Source organism: Ylistrum balloti, unplaced genomic scaffold (genome assembly GCF_031769215.1).
Source record: "Ylistrum balloti isolate Yb309-2 unplaced genomic scaffold, AGI_CSIRO_Ybal_v1 Utg370670, whole genome shotgun sequence".
NCBI classification, from domain to species: domain Eukaryota; kingdom Metazoa; phylum Mollusca; class Bivalvia; order Pectinida; family Pectinidae; genus Ylistrum; species Ylistrum balloti.
The window spans coordinates 482,414-495,262 of NW_026782405.1; the positions used below are offsets into that span (position 1 = coordinate 482,414).

The 12,849-nt window shown below is 33.2% G+C and overlaps 1 protein-coding gene across 1 annotated transcript; it reads right to left on the reverse strand.

The window, feature by feature from the left end:
- Window positions 1-531: 531 nt before the first annotated feature.
- LOC132557443 (uncharacterized) lies at window positions 532-9,358 on the reverse strand. The gene is made up of 3 exons (XM_060221927.1): window positions 8,627-9,358; window positions 2,817-2,966; window positions 532-1,061 (listed from the first exon to the last, which is right to left on the reverse strand). Exons 1-3 carry the CDS (start codon window positions 8,817-8,819, stop codon window positions 796-798), a joined length of 609 nt encoding a protein of 202 aa, XP_060077910.1. The 5' UTR covers window positions 8,820-9,358; the 3' UTR covers window positions 532-795.
- Between the last annotated feature and the right edge of the window lie 3,491 nt (window positions 9,359-12,849).

A 12,849-nucleotide genomic window follows, 5' to 3' on the forward strand; every position in this document is an offset into this window, starting at 1 on the left:
CAATAATGTCGAGTTACTGTTCAGTAGGGAAAGTGAACATTGTGCCTGAACAAGAGAAGGCAGTGAAGAAATGTCTCCATTTGCAATCACTTTAAGCAACGAATAATTGTTAATAAATGTTTTGGCTACGAATATCATAATCAAGTTTGTCTACCAATTGTCGTTGGTTTTTATCTATCGGTATAAATAGCTTACTGCTCGTTGATTTATTGTTCAACTGACATATTCGGAAATTTGTGTTGTGTGGATTTTTTTTTATGTTGATCAATACTGAAAAAGGACACGGAATGGATACATTGCTGAAAGTTAAAAATCAGTATACATGAAGTGTACCTTCACTGAGAGTGATGATCGTCATTACCTAGTGTTATATCATGGAATGTTGGTTAAGCACCTTCCCATGTCGTCATCCTCGTATTTGTACGAAAATAGCATAAGGTTTTCTTCAGGATTTGATTTTAAATGGTATCCATTGACAAACGAGTTTGTTGACCTCTAATATCGTTACATTGCTGGGATTAAAGTTGGTATCATTCACAGCTTCTCAAATCTGGCTTCAAATCTCATGAACACTTGTGGTAAAAGTTTCTTCCATAACAGCTGGAGTTACAGTAATTAGTTTTGTCCAGGTAATGAGCACTTTCGGTTATTGATGTCGAAATATTGGAAACGAACACTTCCGGTTGCCATTAAAATCATTAGCACTCCCGTTCGATTAAGATATTGTTTGACCTTGAACCCGATTTTCCATTTGCTTTATATCAAAATGTCAGCTATAAAGTACAGAATAGGATGTTATCGTGGTAATATTGCACGTTTGTTAGTGAGTCTCCGACTCATACGATGTTGTGATACCGTAAAGGGCTGTCCCCTTTTAGCTGGGGTGGGGGGTAGTAATGGAAGGTTAGGTTTGAACCTCTGACTCCCAATATGCATTAGGATACCACCGACCAGATTAATAAGCAGTCCCATGATCGCCATACCACACGACCAACTGACCGTCTGGGACACCTTGTTGATGGCAGATCCATAAACAATAATTCCGACAAAGCCGACCAACACTGAAATAGAAATTAACCACATCACAATAGATAAACATTATAGATATTTATCTCAGTGTAAATACAATAGATAAACATTATAGATATTTATCTCAGTGTAAATACAATATATTAACATTATAGATATTTATCTCAGTGTAAATACAATATATAAACATTATAGATATTTATCTCAGTGTAAATACAATAGATAAACATTATAGATATTTATCTCAGTGTAAATACAATATATAAACATTATAGATATTTATCTCAGTGTAAATACAATAGATAAACATTATAGATATTTATCTCAGTGTAAATACAATATATTAACATTATAGATATTTATCTCAGTGTAAATACAATAGATAAACATTATAGATATTTATCTCAGTGTAAATACAATAGATAAACATTATAGATATTTATCTCAGTGTAAATACAATAGATAAACATTATAGATATTTATCTCAGTGTAAATACAATAGATAAACATTATAGATATTTATCTCAGTGTAAATACAATAGATAAACATAGATATTTATCTCAGTGTAAATACAATAGATAAACATTATAGATATTTATCTCAGTGTAAATACAATAGATAAACATTATAGATATTTATCTCAGTGTAAATACAATAGATAAACATAGATATTTATCTCAGTGTAAATACAATAGATAAACATTATAGATATTTATCTCAGTGTAAATACAATAGATAAACATTATAGATATTTATCTCAGTGTAAATACAATAGATAAACATTATAGATATTTATCTCAGTGTAAATACAATATATTAACATTATAGATATTTATCTCAGTGTAAATACAATAGATAAACATTATAGATATTTATCTCAGTGTAAATACAATAGATAAACATTATAGATATTTATCTCAGTGTAAATACAATAGATAAACATTATAGATATTTATCTCAGTGTAAATACAATAGATAAACATTATAGATATTTATCTCAGTGTAAATACAATAGATAAACATTATAGATATTTATCTCAGTGTAAATACAATAGATAAACATTATAGATATTTATCTCAGTGTAAATACAATAGATAAACATTATAGATATTTATCTCAGTGTAAATACAATAGATTAACATTATAGATATTTATCTCAGTGTAAATACAATAGATAAACATTATAGATATTTATCTCAGTGTAAATACAATATATAAACATTATAGATATTTATCTCAGTGTAAATACAATAGATAAACATTATAGATATTTATCTCAGTGTAAATACAATAGATAAACATTATAGATATTTATCTCAGTGTAAATACAATAGATAAACATTATAGATATTTATCTCAGTGTAAATACAATAGATAAACATTATAGATATTTATCTCAGTGTAAATACAATATATTAACATTATAGATATTTATCTCAGTGTTAATACAATAGATAAACATTATAGATATCTATTATAATTATTTTGAAAATTGGATCTTTAGATTAATGAGTTTTACAAGTATGTGGGTGATATCAAGAAGTATACATGTATATAGGTTATGCTAAAACATAGAGTGAGTTTAATAAAAAAAACCCAGATTTTTCCGAATCAACACTGGAGAAGAAAATTTATCATAACGATATAGGACAATACTAGATAAAAGATAGTAATATAACGAAGTCAAATCTTTGTCACAGAAGCACCTGACAATTGGTATATTTGTATGTCTAAAAGAGACTTTGTTAAGCTAACCAAAACCATATACATGTTGAAGTAACAAACCTGTTAAATAGGATGAAACAGCAGCTAGCAATCCAACAGATTTCTCTTCGAAAAGTCCACACATGTACAGCAACATGAGAAGCAAAACTAAACAGAATCCTGCCATCACAAGGAGTGTAAACACGGCCGCACAAATGATCTGACCCTTTTCTGAAACACACAACAATATCTACAGTAAGTATAGAACACGATATATCTTACTACAACAACATCTACAGTAAGAATAGAACACGATATATCTTACTACAACAACATCTACAGTAAGAATAGAACACGATATATCTTACTACAACAACATCTACAGTAAGAATAGACACACGATATATCTTACTACAACAACATCTACAGTAAGAATAGAACACACGATATATCTTACTACAACAACATCTACAGTAAGAATAGAACACGATATATCTTACTACAACAACATCTACAGTAAGAATAGAACACACGATATATCTTACTACAACAACATCTACAGTAAGAATAGAACACGATATATCTTACTACAACAACATCTACAGTAAGAATAGAACACGATATATCTTACTACAACAACATCTACAGTAAGAATAGAACACACGATATATCTTACTACAACAACATCTACAGTAAGAATAGAACACGATATATCTTACTACAACAACATCTACAGTAAGAATAGAACACACGATATATCTTACTACAACAACATCTACAGTAAGAATAGAACACACGATATATCTTACTACAACAACATCTACAGTAAGAATAGAACACACGATATATCTTACTACAACAACATCTACAGTAAGAATAGAACACACGATATATCTTACTACAACAACATCTACAGTAAGAATAGAACACACGATATATCTTACTACAACAACATCTACAGTAAGAATAGAACACACAATATATCTTACTACAACAACATCTACAGTAAGAATAGAACACGATATATCTTACTACAACAACATCTACAGTAAAAACATATCTCTGAGAGTCCAGCTCCCGGCGGCATGCAGCAACAGTTTAAATCTAATACCAAGTATCATGAAAACCCTGATTCTGACTCAAAAACAAATTAGAAACAAAAGAAACGTTTTGTAAAAAGATCCCACGAAAAAATATCAGGCAGAAAAAGTAATCATCACTTTTACTTTCATTAATGTAAGCGGCTTTACAGATAAATCAACCAAATAGTATTTTTTGATGATTAAAAAAACCACGAATACACTTTCCTTTCGAACGGAAAAATCAAAGTTGTGAACAAGCACAAACTAATGAACCTAAACGTGCAATGCTTAGAAATAATTCTCTCTCACATTGTTAAACAAATAAGGAGATAAAGATATTTCATTTCATCCACCAACACATTGTTAGATAAAAATGAAGGATTTTATAGGAATTTAATCTTACTCGCCAAGAAAGTGTTAATTAGAAAGGGAGACATTTTCTAGATATTTGAGATTTTACTCATCCACACATTTTTAAAGAAAAAGGAGATTTATTACAGTTATTTTAATTTTATCATCCACGTATCTTTAATTAGAAAGGGGGAGATTTTCTAGATATTTAATTTCACTTACCCACACACTGGTAGATAAAAAAAAGAGATATTTTATGGAGATATTTTTTCACTCTGCCATGAATTAACTTGATTAAAAAAGTCATTTATCCTAGTCTTTTCTGAAATACAGACACGATTACACTTGTTCATACTTAAGGATCTTAAAAAGAGAGTCTTCCTGTCCCTATCTTCTCCTGTTTTCCCCTCTCAGGACCTTAGAAAGCGAGTCCCCCCAACGTCCCTCCTGCTTATCTTACTTACATAAAGAAGAGTGATAATGACAATGATATGCACATTCCGGTTGGGTTTTTTTCAACCTTTAAAGGTTAACAAATTTCTACTGGTGAGAAAATGAATTAACATAGTTCAATTAATCGTTGGTAACAATATATTCTAGTATGTGGTGTCATTCTAGCACTTTAAATCACAGGGCAATCAAAGGATACATCTCGGCTGCCTATTTAGCAGTGGAATGTTCACTACATGGCCTACAGGACAAATATTAGCAGAACTACTGGGCCATAGAATTGTGTTTATACGTCTATGTATGGTCACACAATTGCAGCTCTTGAGATTTTAATCATATTTACTTGTTCGCGGTGATAAAACCTGAAAGCTATGCACATCAAAAGAACACATATTTCGTTATAAACCCAATCACAGAGATACGCATTAATAATAAGAAACTTTGACCTAATTTGGGAGTTTCAAAATTGCTTTTATTTAATTCAATAATCCAACGGTGTTTGAGAGCTTACAAAGAACGCTAGTAAGAGTAAGACTTTCGACATTAATATCTCAGGTATATAGTGACGTTGATATATTTAAGTATACAGCGACGTAAATATCAGAGTTAAGCCATCCACTGACGTGATACATGATTAGGAAACAACTAAAACACTTCACCTTAGATAAAATTGCGTCCTAATGATGTAGGCCTGTGTCCTAATGATGTAGGCCTGTGTCCTAATGATGTAGAGTTGTGTCCTAATGATGTAGAGTTGTGTCCTAATGATGTAGACCTGTGTCCTAATGATGTAGACCTGTGTCCTAATGATGTAGACCTACGTCCTAATGATGTAGACCTGTGTCCTAATGATGTAGACATGTGTCCTAATGATGTAGACCTACGTCCTAATGATGTAGACCTGTGTCCTAATGATGTAGACCTACGACCTAATGATGTAGACCTGTGTCCTAATGATGTAGACCTGTGTCCTAATGATGTAGACCTACGACCTAATGATGTAGACCTGTGTCCTAATGATGTAGACCTACGACCTAATGATGTAGACCTGCGTCCTAATGATGTAGAGTTGTGTCCTAATGATGTAGACCTGTGTCCTAATGATGTAGAGTTGTGTCCTAATGATGTAGGCCTGTGTCCTAATGATGTAGAGTTGTGTCCTAATGATGTAGACTACTGATCTGTATGACGGAGGTGGTATATTGGAACAAATAAAATCAATCATTATTCTATATAGAATTACTTGTTTAGAATGTGTGACTGTTCCAACATATGTTTTCTTATTACGCTGCATATCAATTTCGAACAAAATATTATCTTTGATAACTAACACAGACTTACAGAGTTAGGACAACATATTGATAGTCAACGCGGAGAGATTACACAACACATTAAACAAGTGATTTCCTTCTGGAGACGTATCAGTACTCAATTAGACTCATTAAGATCTCGTGATAAGTGTTGGCGATAAAGGGGAAGAAGATCACACTTGCAGAACACCTGTTTCAGGGGTCTTCGTGTAAATAATTCTTCTTCTCATATTTTGACAATTTTCCTCGAGATAAAGTTTGAATTGAAATTATATTTATATGTCGGTGTAAAAGTAAACTTCACAACTCATTTTCTGTTATTTGTATGAATGTAAATCTGAAATAAAACCAGTTCGAATTTTATAAAAATGCTCATATAATGGAAGCTCAATTACTAATACAGCAAATCGATATTTAGTTTACCGTTCACCGTGTGATTGCTGATATAAAGGTAGGTGACAATTTCGTGTTTTGACTAAGTAAGTCGTGTTATTGAGAGACCATCAAGTCCGTATTATTCCAAAGACCTTAGATAGATAGTTAAATGTGATTTGATAACAGTGTAACTGTCCTATTAAGTCACCCTTACTCTATATTTATACCTATTTTACCTGTGCAGTCTATCATAACTGATCTATTTTTCTAGTTCATTTCAAGATTTCCCGAATAAATATTTCTTATGCTCCTGTTGCCTTCGTTTTATTGAATTTGGGTTGTATTGTGATAAATTCGCATGTTGGTGTTTACTTTGGTGGTTTTTTTTAACTAGCTTCTAATGGTACATTAATACTTTCGCTTATGTTTTACTAGATTTTCATTTCAAACATTTCATCAAATTGCAATATCAAAAGTTTTTTTTAAAAAAGTCTAAACTTCTCCATACAGCTCAGTTGGTTCCGTCGTTGGGTACATTATATCGTGTTCTCTTTGGAGAACGTGACATTACACACATGGTTGATCAAGGTTTACATGACGGCTGTCGTCGATGAAGCAGAAGATGCTTACTCTTTTGGAACACCTGGTCTTATTCTCATTGCGCTTTTTTTATGAGTCTGAGTGTAAATCTGTCTTTTGTTCATATTTTGTCCTAATTTTATTAAATTTGAGTTTCGGTTATAATTACATTGACATTGACTACTTTTATGTAAGGCCAACTTAATGTGGTTTTATGTGAATCAGATATAGATAAAATTCTTCATTATGTCCCAGCTCTCACGAGCACTGGCGCGGTTGTACAGGAAAGCGCGCACGGGGTCTTAATGTGCAAGGAAACGTCCTCCAGGAATGGCCGGGTCACCAGAAGTAATATATTGAATTTTCATTTTTAAAGCGACTTTCTTGTTAAACAGTGAACATTTTATCAATAAAAATATATGAAATTGTTAAACCAATCTCCATCCCTCCTCCCAAAGTTTACGAATACCAAATCTGAAATCATCTTTGACGATATAAGAAAAGAAAATTTGGAGGATTGTTTGAATTGGCTACATACAAAACAGTGTTTTTTCCGTTCCAACAAAAAAGAACAGAAAATAAAATGACAGGAACAGGTATATTTTTGTTACAAAAGTTGAAACACATCTTAACTTCTAAATGAATAAAATATTTTGAGTTTTCTGGGAAAATAACAAAAAACATGAATAAAAAAGAAATGGTGTGAAGGATCGAGAACGGTTGATTATCGACTTTTTTGAAGCAGTAATGTCTTGCTTCACATATGTTTTAAACTTAAATTCTATAGATAACAACATCCAAAAACTTAAAACGTTCCCAGTGTAACAGGTCGCCACTGCATACGTGACCAATATCATTTATCTGTGACGTTTGTAACATATACATGTAATTAAAAAAAAACCTCAAAAAATCAATCAATCAATCAATCAATCAATCAATCAGTCAATCAACCAGTCAACCAACCAACCAACCAATCTCTCTGTCTGTCCGTCCGTCCGTCTATCTGTCTATCGATCGATAACTAAATCAATAGATAAATAAATCAATCAATCAAATAAATAAAACCTCTACTTATACTCTTCATTAACTACGACACGAGATCGATAATATATGCCAATGATCTGGACACAATATAAGGAAAATGTCACTATGCCAGGTTAATAGTCCTGTATAGGACGTACAAAGAAACATCAAGTACTTTTGTAAAAGGGATGATAAGAATTTTATATCACTCTTCCTAGCCCTGTATTTTAGTACGTGTCACTTTGTGAAGTTTTGCGCCGATATATATATTTGAGTCACATTTTTTTTGTAAAGTTTAAAAAATAAAACAATCTAAATATGTTTTTTTTTCACATAAAAACTTGAAGTGGAGACTGAAAAACTATCAAAATATCACGTTTTCATATTCTGATACATCTATATTGATTTGATGAATTCAGATCGTCAGTTGGATTCATGATAGTGTTTAGGTTTGAAAGTCCGATAAATATACATGTGGATTTGATTATCACAAGAGATATTGGTAATCGATTTATGTATTTATTCGAAGAAATAAAACAATTACCAATATGTATGGCTCCTATCAATGGACGTTAACTGCCTACGGTATAAACGGGTTCGAATCCTAGGGGAGACATTGAAATAAAGAATGATCTCTGTTACACTACACAAGTAAAACATTGAAGAATCAAGTCTAAGATAGACCGTGAAATGTGCAACGTGACAGTGGCCGACAACTCACCTGCGTACTGATCATAAAACACGTGCGTGTCGTAACATAGCCCGGAGCTTGTACAGGACGTGAAGAGTCCGGAATGAGCCGATCCATCGTTGGATACTGACCAGTGCTGAGTAGCAATTCCAAGAATAAAAAAGACGGTCCCTATAATCTCGACTATACATGCTATCCAGTCAATTTCAACACGGCAAGGCATGCTGATGACCACGAGGAAAATGGACACTAACTGACCAGTACTGACAAATTTCTTGTTTTCTGACTTCCTCACCAAGGCACCAGTCGTTTAAATTAATGTCAGCAGCTTTGTCAGGTGTTTAACGTAACACAAGATCAATATTGTTTACTTTTCACAAAGTTTAAAAATTTAGTGGGAGGGTGACCTGATCCATTTTGTTACATTGTCTGTTAGTCGGTAATTAAAATATCATGTAAATTAAGTTGGTTCCTTCAGAAATTCCATGACCATCACAATTTCTGGTAAAATGTCTCTCTCGATATAACTTTTTATGTTCAGACTCCAGACTAAAGTGTACCATAAATATTTGCCTTCTGTCACTCTGTTGAAATGTGACACACTGAGAAAGTAAAACGCACACGCCTCGAAACCATGGACTAGTTTGACGAGAAATCCGTCCGTGTGGCCAGATTCTAATGGTCCGAGCAGCCAGGCCAAACTTCACTTGTCTTCGGATTCAAATACATTATCCCCGATTTGAATTGTATCATTTAAAAACCTGTTTATAATCTTTAAGTTTTAAATTTTAGTCCGTATTCACCAGTGAGTCGATAACAGGTCTCGTCTCGCGCTGTTGTATAACTATTTAGACATTAAATCGTGCCAAGTTCTTTTCCTGATCAGAGTGGGGCCCAAATGGGGTGTTTACTGGGTCAAAGTATATTGTGTATATAAACGATATGTCGAAAAGGATATGTAGCCTATTTGATTAAATAATATACATATTCAATGGAAACACGTTTAAAAATACACCTTGATCTTTCTGATAAAGTCTGTCTGCAACCAAACCACAATTTAAATGGACAAACACAGATGTCATTTGAGTCCAGTCATATTAGACTGTTTTAGAGCGTGGGAGTACATGTAAGTGAAGACAGACTACTACTCATTACATTGATATTTATATCTCATTCTTAAATTCGTCACTAAGTTTTATAATAGTGGGGAAAAACTGATGCCATGCTTAAGTGTTTTGTTTGTTTTTGGAAAAATGCACGTTTTAACTGCATATTACGATAGTAAGAAATCTTGTGGCTTATTTCGTTAGAAGTGGGCCTCGTGCTACATATATCGTTTTACATGTAATACATTAAATATATTACATTTTAATTGACAAATTGCGATTTCAGACCTCATCGCCTAACGCCATCAAAATGTATGCTCTTGCCATGATATTGTGTTACACGAAATATAATGAGAAGAGTCCTTGTAACTATGATTCATTGGCAGTCATGGTCCTATAAATGCAGTTTCTTTTTCTAGTATTTGTTCATGGAGACAGTGGAGATATAGTTACAGTACGATATAGGGAAACTGTGTGTTGTGTTTTCTTTATTTAGATAATTGCGTTGTCTAGGATAAGTATCCTACATAACGGAATACCTGTATGCTGAATACAATAGGAAATGTTAGCTTTGTGATCATCGTTCCACATATTTAGGGTACCGTACTGATAAGGTATTATACGTTATATCATTTGGCATTAAAAACATATATCGGGCAGCCTATCGCACTCGCCTTTCATGTAGGCGTCCGGGGTTCGATTCTCGGAACGCTTCCGTCCGGGCCAACAAGAGTGACTTATTTGACATACTTGTTTCACAAAGTTGTCGGCTGAAAGGCGGAAACGCAGTGATACTGGACTTAAAACCCAATAAATAAATAAATAAATAATAAAAAAAGTTTCGCAATTGTTGTAAAATTAATTAAGTTTTTTAAATATAAATCTCGCTACTTGGGTCGCGGAGAAGCTTTTGTAAGACTACATTCTGACCACGCTGTTTTGGGACAACAATAATTTCTGTTTTTATAAAATGATTTTTTCAGACTTCCTGATTGGCTGGAATGATTCTATGTGATTCTAAATAAAAAGTCATGTGGACCGGCTGCGCTCTCTGACTTCGATCGATATATGGTTTTATCGACCTAAGAAATAATCAACGTCAGGCTTCGTCATCGGTCGATATTTTTCCGAGGTTGACAAAACAATGTATTAACCTCGTCAAATGCTACAATCGTGCTATTGGTGGTGACATGACAGTAAAATGATATTGCCCCTGGGTCTTGCTACGCAAGTTAGTTTAAAACGGAGCTCTCACTATATAGTGGATCAAGTATTCTTTTTGTATTGATTTTGATAATTTGTCAGCATGGACTCACTAAAACACACGCTACACAGCCAAATTTCATATCGTTATTTCAACGTTAAAAATAACGTTATTTTTTTAAACTACGTTATAATAATATTATGACTTTTCAACGTTAAAACTTAAAATCACGTTAACGTTAAAATCATGTCAAATTACAAGGTTATTCTGATGTGAAATATTTTTAACATTTATTTCAATCTTAAATTTTAGCATTATTTCAACGTTTAAATCTTTTAATGTGATTTCAACATTAAATTTATTTTTAGTTATGCGTGCATGCTCGTTTCACGTGAGTTTAATGTAAAACAATTAACGTTAAATAACATTTCTTAATCTTATGAAAGAATGGCAGTGTAAAATGATATATATTGTCAAAATAATCATTATATCTGTGATAAATAATATCATTTTAAAACAGACAGATTATATGATAATAATGTTTAACTTTATTCAAATGCCACATAACATTAAGATATGTTATATATTAGTGGTTATCTCGATTTAGGCTTGTTAACTGAGATTAATATTTTTAGATTTTGATCAACAGAAACATTTAATGCTAAGTTTTCGGTTTTTCACTATTTTTTCCTCATATATACCGACAATTACAATATGTTTCACATACATTCACAATTAGTCTTAAACCTTACAGACCACACCGAGTCTGAAAACTCACAGACAACACTGAGTCTTACAACTCGCAAGCAACATTATGTCTTAAAATTCGTAGACAACATTGTGTCTTCAAACTCGCAAGCAACATTGAGTCTGAAAACTCGCAAGCAACATTGAGTCTTAAAACTCGCAGACAATATTGAGTCTCAAAACTCGCAAACAACACTGGTTCTTAAAACTAGCAGACAACATTGCGTCTTAAAACTTACAGACAATATTAAGTCTTAAAACTCGCATGCAACCTTGAGTCTTAAAATTCGCAGACATCAAAATTAATTTTACATATTTTGTTTAAGGAAACATTCATGTTGGTTATTATTTACCTCATCATCCGGGTGAAAAAAATAGAAAAATGAAATATGACTGAACCCAGGTATGTGTGTGTGTGCATGTGTGTATTTGTGTGTGTGTGTATTTGTGTGTGTGTGTATTTGTGTGTGTGTGTCTGTGTTTGCGTGTGTGTATTTGTATGTGTGCATGCGTGCGTGTGTGTTTGTGTGTGTATTTGTGTGTGCGTGTGCGCGCGAATGTGCGTGTGTGTGCATGCGTGTGCGTGTTTGCATGTGTTTGTGCGTGCGAGAGTTCGTGTGTTTGCGCGCGCGCGCGCGTGTGTGTGTGAGACAACAACTCACACGTTCTGCCCAGTAGCCATACGTGTATTTATCAGCTGTGTGCGTGTTACATGTAAAATACCTATCTCAGGGTTCCCCCAAATGTGTCCCTCTCTCCGTTTGAAGATTTAAAGTGAACGACAAAGTTCTATTGACAGTGTGTAGATTTCTTTCATCTAATAAAACTCTGGTCTATATATGAGTAAGTAAACTACAGGTAGATATGTGACGTCACCGTCGTATCAAGGCCGTAGGCAGTTATGATTTCTTATCACCTGTAGTGTATTGGGCCAAGGTGCGGGTGTAGGTGCGAACACAGGTATAGGGCAGTAACAGGACAGGTATGAAACAGGTGTGTCAAACACGTTGGATACGTATGCATTGAAATGTTGCGTGCACATCCTGAATACTTGTCAGATTAAAATCTCCCTGCGCTAGAAATTCTAGGGCTTCGAACAGTTAGTAGGAATTTTGATCAAATCTGATAAGTTTTCTCGGTCTTATATCATAAACTTTATTATATACAATATTTTCTATGTTACAAACTATGTTAGT